This window comes from Stylophora pistillata, chromosome 8 (assembly GCF_964205215.1).
Source record: "Stylophora pistillata chromosome 8, jaStyPist1.2, whole genome shotgun sequence".
Classification (NCBI taxonomy): domain Eukaryota; kingdom Metazoa; phylum Cnidaria; class Anthozoa; order Scleractinia; family Pocilloporidae; genus Stylophora; species Stylophora pistillata.
Genome location: NC_142526.1, coordinates 29,503,384 through 29,512,100, shown reverse-complemented (window position 1 = coordinate 29,512,100; position 8,717 = coordinate 29,503,384). Strand labels below are relative to the sequence as shown.

General features: G+C 38.4%; 1 protein-coding gene across 1 annotated transcript; it reads right to left on the bottom strand.

The window, feature by feature from the left end:
• Window positions 1-1,825: 1,825 nt before the first annotated feature.
• Window positions 1,826-5,250, bottom strand: LOC111322883 (glutathione S-transferase omega-1). Its single transcript, XM_022926103.2, has 5 exons — window positions 5,056-5,250; window positions 4,751-4,913; window positions 3,916-4,016; window positions 3,558-3,675; window positions 1,826-2,662 (listed from the first exon to the last, which is right to left on the bottom strand). Exons 1-5 carry the CDS (start codon window positions 5,143-5,145, stop codon window positions 2,418-2,420), a joined length of 717 nt encoding a protein of 238 aa, XP_022781838.2. The 5' UTR covers window positions 5,146-5,250; the 3' UTR covers window positions 1,826-2,417.
• Window positions 5,251-8,717: the final 3,467 nt, after the last annotated feature.

The window sequence follows — 8,717 nt, the reverse complement described above, 5'->3', positions numbered from 1 at the left end:
TTTGTTCTAGGATTTGAATGATAGTGAATGTAGATAAAGCGGACATTGAAAAATAAAATGAAATACCCTCTACAGGAATCCTTGATTTAATTATAATCTATCAGAACACAAAGCTCTGAATGAATCCGTCCGTTTTTTTTCCCGTTTTAAATTGAATTGTCCCTGTTAATATTCGTAAACTCCTGTTTAATTTTGGCAGCTTGTTGCTAAGTATAGCAGAGTGCTACTTAAAAAGAAATTCATTCAATTTCCTACCTATATCAGCCGCACAGTGAGTTGGCAATTAACATATAATATAGAAAATTTTTCTTTACATTGCATTTTGAACAGTCATTCATGTAGCAAGTTTTACTTAGTATTACAGGACATGAGTTAGCTACTCCCTAGACTGGTGCACACGCAGAAACTGGACCTCAATAGAATGCTTTACTTTGGTTGACGTCAGTCAATAAACTTCCGCCTTGTCAACTTGATATTAGAGAATACAACCACGAGCCATATTATTTATTAAAGGCAACAAAACACCAACGAATCAAAAGGCTATCTTAATATGGCTTTTCAAACGCAAAGATTGCGTCGCTATTTGACGACCCACAAAAGAGTTATAGAGAAAAAATTCTCAATAGGTTATGTTCCTTTTAAAACAGCTTGGAGTCCATTGATGAAGACAGCTCCATTCCGGACTTGCGTAAAAAAAACATGAAGATAAAAACATCTTGCAATAAGTTGTGTACTCAAAATCTTGAATCGCCAGCACAATGCCAAAGCATTTAGTTTTCTTTTGCTTTTTCATTTCCGAGTTTCTTTCTTATTTATTCTCTCTTAATCGCCACAGTGACAGAAGTTTCCACTGGGATGTTAGACAATGACAGAAGTTTCGTAAGATTCGTTAAAGCTTAAGAGATCCCCTTTAATACAAATAGCATGTGTAGGCTTAGACAGCGGCCTTGGCATCAAGTAGTGGTCCTTGGAACTTTTGCCACCAATGCCGCCACCTTTTGATGATTGGCGCTAATAGATGGAGGTGTGAAATAGCCACGCGTCTATTTTATACCATTCGCTCTGACGAAGGGCTAACGCTCGAAACGTCAGCTTTTTAACTCTTCACGGTGGCCAATTTACAATTTCAACTTAGTTGATATTACCAAATTATTTTTACCAGCATTCAGAGAGGGGTAAATTAACGACTCCTCTCGAAGTTCAACGAAAGTAATAAAGAAAATTTCATAATTTTTAGTGATCATAAAAACTATGAACAAGAGGTACATCAAAGCAAATTTACAACAAATTCACTCACTCAAGTTACCATGGATCGTTCTGTAGATTTCTGGGTCTCAGTAAATCGTAGCTCTGTTCGTCAAAATATTTGTTCTTTGAAATACTTTTTTTTTTTTTCATTCTTAGATTCTTTCTCGACGCTCTTGATAGGCCACCCAATATAGTAAAAATGGATATGAAATCTCCTCCAGTATCATTAAATAAAGAGAGACTAACATATTTGAGATGATCCTTTACAGCGAGGAAATGCAACAATGGCCACTGGGTAGCTCTAGAGACAACAGAATATTACGTACTGAGTTCGTTGACAACGTCAATTCTTTGGATGATGAGTAGAACAAATAAAAACAGCGAGCTCGTCAATGCGGGAGGAACATTGCAATATCAGAACTCTCAAGTTGATATTTTACTTTGACCAAATGTGGTACTTTAAATAAAAATTAGTTAAATGAATGATATTTTCGCCCGACGCCTTGAAATTCGACGTCAAATGTTAGGCAAAAATTTGAAAAAGCCGCTAAACAGTTGTCAGTAAACGTGCAAAATCTTCCCGTTACATGTCGTTTTATTCAGAATTAAAAATCTCGCATTCTACATTTTACAGACCCCGCATACATGGAGTATATAGCAACAGGAAACAAGATACAGACGTGCATGCGCATGACGTAAGTACTCTTTATCGGTAAAAAAAAGTTTGAACCCAGGAGCAAGATTAATCTCGTTGTCTGATCGGTCGTGTGACGGCCCGTTCCTTAATAAAACAGAGCAATGATAAACGCTGCGGTAGCCGAGGCGTGCCAAAATTTACGTCGGGTCGGGTAAGAAACCGTTCCCTGGCCTTCCTCGTTTTTTCGCTGCGCGCCGTCCCTATCGCAGTATCGTACTGTTTTCTATGGCGTTTCGTTTCATCAACTGTGCACTCGTAACAATAAAATCAGAGCGTAAAATTTTACCTTATATTTTTACATTTGACAGGTCTCTGATAGGAATATGGAGCAGTGGGGAACAGGAAATGCGCAAATGAACAACTGCGTGACGTATATATTTTCAATGCTTTCATCACTATTGTTTTAAACCATTTTCCTTTTATTTCAGGAAAGGAGAAACGTTAACAATACGAAGGTTTTGTGAAAGCTTGTTTATGCTTTCTCATCAATGCCATACAGCTGAGCTTCTGCATTCCCAGTGCTGATGCCTTCAAAATATTTATTGTACCATTCTGCTGGATAACTACACTCCTTCACTGCTGGCACGTCACTCATGGCCGCGCACCAAGCTGAGAGTACTGGGAACTTACCCAAATCAGTCTTAAAGTGGTTAGTCATTAGATGGAGCCGTTCAATCCATGGCCATATGAGATAGTCTGCCATGCTGGGACTTGAACCTGGAACATAAGAAATACAATAATTTTGAAATGAGGATTTCTCTACAGACCTTCATCCCTTTTTGCCTGATTCCTTGCACCCTTGCACACCCCCTGTAGGTTAGGGGGAGAGGACAGTTGATATTCAGACTATTTTACGGATTGCAGTGGAAAAAGGCAAACTTTTCTCTAATCTTGTACCCCCTGAATCTGTCTTGTACAATTCATTTGTGTGAGTTTCTGGCACGAATAACCAAATGAAGACTGAAAGGTAAATATGCAGAAATTACAATTCAGAAGAAGAGAAAAAAACATAGAGTCCCATTAGAAAATTCAAGTAAAACCTCATGAAGACTAGGATTCCACGAAATTTTGACATCATCACCCAACTAAAAAAGCTTCCCTCGTAATTAACACTTTACCTCCCATGAGTGACCAGGAGAGAATTTCTCCTTACCATATCAATATAATATCAAGCAGACAGGTGATGAGAATACAGAAAAATATCAATTTGAGAGATTATTAGTTGATACAATACTTAAGTCTCCAAACTAACATTATTAGAATTATATGGCAGACAGTAAGGAGAATTACTAACGAGATCTTGAGAGTGAAACAGTTAAGGAGGGGAAGAGTAAAGAGCACTTCAAGCCAAAAGTTTCATGGCAAAAATTACAGAAATTAAAACTGGGGTCTTACAGGACTTGGGAGCGGCGGGGAGGGGAGGAGAGGGGTAGGGTGGGGAAAGTAGGAACTAGCAAACCCTAGCCTCTATGCATGGATGGGATAAGGATATTTAATTATTTTTTTTGTACTATTAACCAGTTTGTCATGTTATCAGTATCCTCTAAGGTCAATGGAACAGGTAATATACTACTTAAACCTGTCTGAATCAAAATAATTGACAAGGGCTCACCTCCAATAAACTTTGTATTCCTCTCTTTGAGCTCTTTTTCGAATGCAGACAGTTGCTTGTCCAGCTCCTCATTAGCCTCATCACCACCCCGTACAGATTCGTAAAAGGCAGATGTGATCTGCAAACATTAAGTAATTGGCTTAGGCTTTGTTAACCAGGAAGCAATTAAATTTATACACAACTTAAATAACAGGAATTGAGGATTACTTTTTGCTCTAAAACTCCGCAGCTTCCAGTGCTGTCTTTGGATAAGGAAAAAATTCCACAATGAGGCAGTAAGAATGAATGGACATCAACATTTGAAATTGTCTTGGTAATAGCAGATTCTGTAAGTAAGCTTAGCAAAACTTGTGTATACCTTATTACACAGAACTTCAACCAGTAATCGCTGTTTATGTTTTTCATATGGATCCTTTGGAAACAACTGCGTCTTTCCTGGATACATATCTTCCAGGAAATCTGAAAGACAAAGACAACATTTTTTGTTTTAACAACACTATGTTTCATATTTGGTTAGCCAGTCATTTCAAATGGAAGCCAATTTGTGGTGAAGTCTTCTGTGTGAAATGAAATTTTATTTTTGTGACATGACTGCAACTGTAAAATCAACCACTTACAAAACAAAAACAAAGTAACATAGAAACAACTAAAGGGTCGAACAACAGATGCAGTTTTTCTTTGCCTTATTGCACAGGAATCTGCAATGCAGGATGAAAATTTGATCAACCGGGCCCATCAAATTTTGATCTGGGTGGAACCATTGGGCTTGTGATATCAGTAAAACAAACTCGAACCTTTACTTTTAGGTAGATTTAATTCATGAGCAGGGGCAATAATATATTTTGATTGATTTCAGAACATTAATTCAGTGAGATCATTATCTTTCTTTGTCCTATTTGGTCACATGACATCCTTATTCTTACATCGCTAAGCAATTGCGAGGGAAAACACTATTGTCATCGAAAATAACATCTTAACTACTCTCCATAACTTCTTGAGTAATTTCTCCAAGAAAAGGCAAGAAAAAACACTATTTTAATCGAAAAATAACGTTCTGAGTAAATACACTGAAAAGAGAAGTCAAGGCAAGCAGAAAGAATCACATAAGATCGAGAAGTTGCAGTAGTTTGAATAAGTTTTCAGTAAGGTTTTTTTGAGGCTTGTAGACAAGTTTTGAAAACCTTATCCCTTACCACAGCATATCACAGATTCGTAAATGACCTTTCCTCCAGGTAGCTCAATCACTGGGACCTTTCCAACAGGGTTCAGTTCGAAAAACCATTCTGGTTTGTCCTTCAAGTTGATGTTTACACACTCGTGCTCAATTCCTTTAGCTGCAAGCACAAGTCGTGCTCTCTACAGACATGGAATAGATAATAACTGAGTAAATTATTCGCAGAATGTGTTACAAGTATCCTGAATAAACAAAGAAAGCGAGTAAAAAGGTGGATGACTCTTGCAAAGACACAAAACACCCATAGAACGTTAAAATGTTTACCTCTGCATAGGGACAAAATCGCATGCTGTAAAGGCGGAGGCCATCTGTTTTTGAGGCCGGTTTTTCGGATCCTTTAGAAAGGTGAGTCATTTTAGTCCAAAGAACGATAGCTCGCAGAATATGTTTGCTTCAGGTAAGACTTGCACCGTCACTGCACACAATGCACAGTCATCAGCCAAGCGTTTATAGAGCGTTTTCACTCACGTGACCAAATTTCTTTATCGTCGTGGTAACCCACTTCATCCGCCATGTTGGTGTTCCATGATAATCAGCTCTGAGTATTGTGACAGGAAACATTTGGAGCACATTTTACGGTTTTGAGAAGACAATTGTGTAATATTTATATTTTCGTTATCACAGTCCTTTGCCTTGTCATTAGCTGTGGAAACAAAACAGGGAAGAAGTGGTCTAACGTCGAAAAAGTAATGTTTTTTCGTGTCCCACGTGTTCAGTTTAGTCAAGGAGAGTACACCAAAGAACTTACTTCTGAGCGAAGAAGAATGTGGATCTGTGCGATAAGTAGAGATGACTTAACTGATGATATTTAAGAACGCGATAGGGTCTGCAGCCGGCACTTCGTTTCAGAAGAAGCTGCGAAAGATTGGGATCGATTCAACGTAGACTGGGTCCCTGCCCTCCATCTTGAGCATTCAAGTATGCAGGTCCATTGCATCGGGCAACTATTTTATTTTCACTATAATAAAGTGGGTATTCTTTCTCTCCAAAAATTTTTTAACTGTGGATGTACCTTAAGCAGTCTAAAATTTAGGAAACATTTTCAATACACCAGATTTTAAAGACTGATATAAATGGTTTCTCATTTTAGGGACATCAAATTGCATTGTTTCAGGGTGTATACCATAAGCAAGGCATGTAGCAAAGGTGGCAGCAAATACTCCACAGTCACTGCTATTTGTCTGTTGTTGCACAGGGACAACTTGAAATGCTAGTAAAATTTGAACGTCCAACAAGATTGAGTACCTGCTCTTGTACTTCATTTAGAATAATGTTATGATACAAACTGTCATACAGATTGTCAGTGCGATCTTCACACCCTACTGAGCTTACACATACCCAGTGGGCATTGCCAGTATGCAGAATCTGAATAAATTCCCCAATAACCTGATTAAGTTTCTAAAGGGGCCTAAAGTTGGTCTCTGAAAGCCCTCCCCATCTGGATTAATGATTCTTAGACAAACATGTACTTTATGGATAATATCACAGTCAAGCCAACCATTGGGTGATGAAATCAATTGGTAATGCCCATCATCCAGCTTTGCAAGTGATGCTGACTTTTCTGAAGAGTATTTTGAAATACCAGTTATCCCAACACTATCATCAAATGCATTGAAAGTGTCACTAACAACCTTTGTTCAGTTTTTCCTCCTGATTTACACACCATACATTCCCAAGTTGTCATTGCATTGTTCAGCACCTGCTTCAAGTATAAGCAGGGCAAATGAAAAAACTTTCTACCTTGACAAAATGGGTTGTGGGATTTCAGCAGTTTATCTGAACAGTGGGTTCTGTTTGCATGTGCAGATAAAATCTAATTTGAGAGCTTCATCCAAAATATCTCTTGTCTGTTTGCATTTTGATTTTTCATTTTTGGCTGCTGGTGTTTTTAGACACAGGTGACAAAACCACTTGTTAGGTACTTTTGTAATTTTCAAACAAGATAAATGAAAAGTAGAGATGGGACATGCTTGGTTTGTGCATGTTACCACAGGCCCTCTAGCTGCCAGTCTGCAAAAATAAGCAAAAACAATTGGGATAAGGGGATGAATGAGACAAACTTCACTTTTGAGTATACCACCTTCCCAAAATTTCTGGTAGCACACAGTATCTCCAGAAGTGATTAAGTTTGGAAACAACAGAGTGCCAGTGTCTGACATCAGGCAAAATTCTTTCACAGAAGAGATCAATTTGCTCACGAAAACCACAAACAACAAAGTCACAATAAAGCTTTTCAGCAGTGAATATTTACTGTTGGATTTGGTAAAAGTAGGCATGAGTTGTATTTGTTAATATACAGCTCCAAGTCTATATCCTTTAAACAATAGGGGCTTTTGACCTCCCCACATCCATTCCCACAGCAATCACACCTACACAAAACGTCTGGTGTGGGATGTAACCATGGATATTGTTTATTGATAAACGTGCCACATTTCGTTACCTGAAAGTTTATGTGCTTTTCCTTCATGATCTTTTCATAAGTTTCAATAGCAACACTTTCATGTTTACAACCATGTTCTGTAGACTTCTATACGCCTTAAAATAGTCTTTACTGTAATAACTCGTGTCATGTCAATCACCAAAAACAACGATAAATCCATCGATTCGACCAGAGGCAGGCACTCTGGATCGTATTTTTTGTCTGAGAACAAGAGAGGATCGATTCCAACACAAGAAATCTTCTCTAAATAACGTTTTTTCACGTGGGGATCGAGCGTGTTCGCATAATCTGAGAGAAGATATCCCGCCATGTTGAAAAATGTGGAACACCAACATGGCGACTCAACTTTCCCGCGAAATTTGTGACGTGATGTGCAAACGCTCTATAAAGTCACAAGCACGCTGGTGATCACGTGATATTTCCATGCAGCTGCACGATCAGGATCTTGTCACGCCAAGTATAGTTCTTCCACTTGAAGTTACAGTTAACTGAAAAACAAGGCTTAGGAATTGAGAAATAACCTTCTCCTTCTTTGTTAAAAAGTTGAAACTTTGAACCTGTTACAAGAAGGAATCATTCAGTTAAATTTTTCTTATTTCATTGCTTTAAAGGGCCTGTAAACCCTAGAATATATATTTTTCTTATTTCATCTAAAAAGTGTCATAGAAAACGAATCTGTAATCGATTTTTCCCAATTCGACTTATTTAAGGAAAAAAATCGGCATTTTATAGTGAAATTCCACTTCCGGTGAAAATAATGGAGAGGTCGTGACGTAAGCGGTGGAACTAAAATATTGCGCAACACGGACTTCACAGTAGCATTGGTATGGCAGCTCGTTCAAGTAGCAGTAGTTCGGACGATGTTTTGTCAGAGGGAAGCGACTTGAATGCCTTAAACTTATATGAAAACGATGGGGATAACTCAGAACCTATAGGAGAGTCTGGGCCACGTCCTTATCAACATGAGCCGCGTAGAGTTCACCGAAACGATCCGCACGAAGACAGCACAGAACCGGTTGACAGCGATGCCGATCGTCTCGGAAACACAGACTGGTATTTAATTCATTGTGTAATTTAGTTGTTTTTGACATGAAAACTTAATAAAGCAAGTTTCCAATCTAAAAGAATGCAACAGAATTTTTTTAACTTGAGCGTCCGTGGGTGTGTTATATAAAATTGTCAAAGGTGCGAGTGTGGAACTCGTCAGCCAATGCTGACAACACATGAAAGTGTTTGTTGTGCAGAAATCGGGCAAGTGTGGCAAAAGGTGGAGGAACAAAGGCCTGAAACCCAAATGACTTGTATTACTGAGTATCCAGGTTTTCAGTCAACCTGCCTCGATGTCTGGGTGCTGGAGACGGCCTATTACGCGTACAGGCAGCAATACAGTACAGATAATCGCACCCAAAACGAGTAAGCGAAATGTTTTATTTTAATCTGTTTTTGAGATCGATTTGCTGGAGTTTTTGTGCTATTGATTAAATAA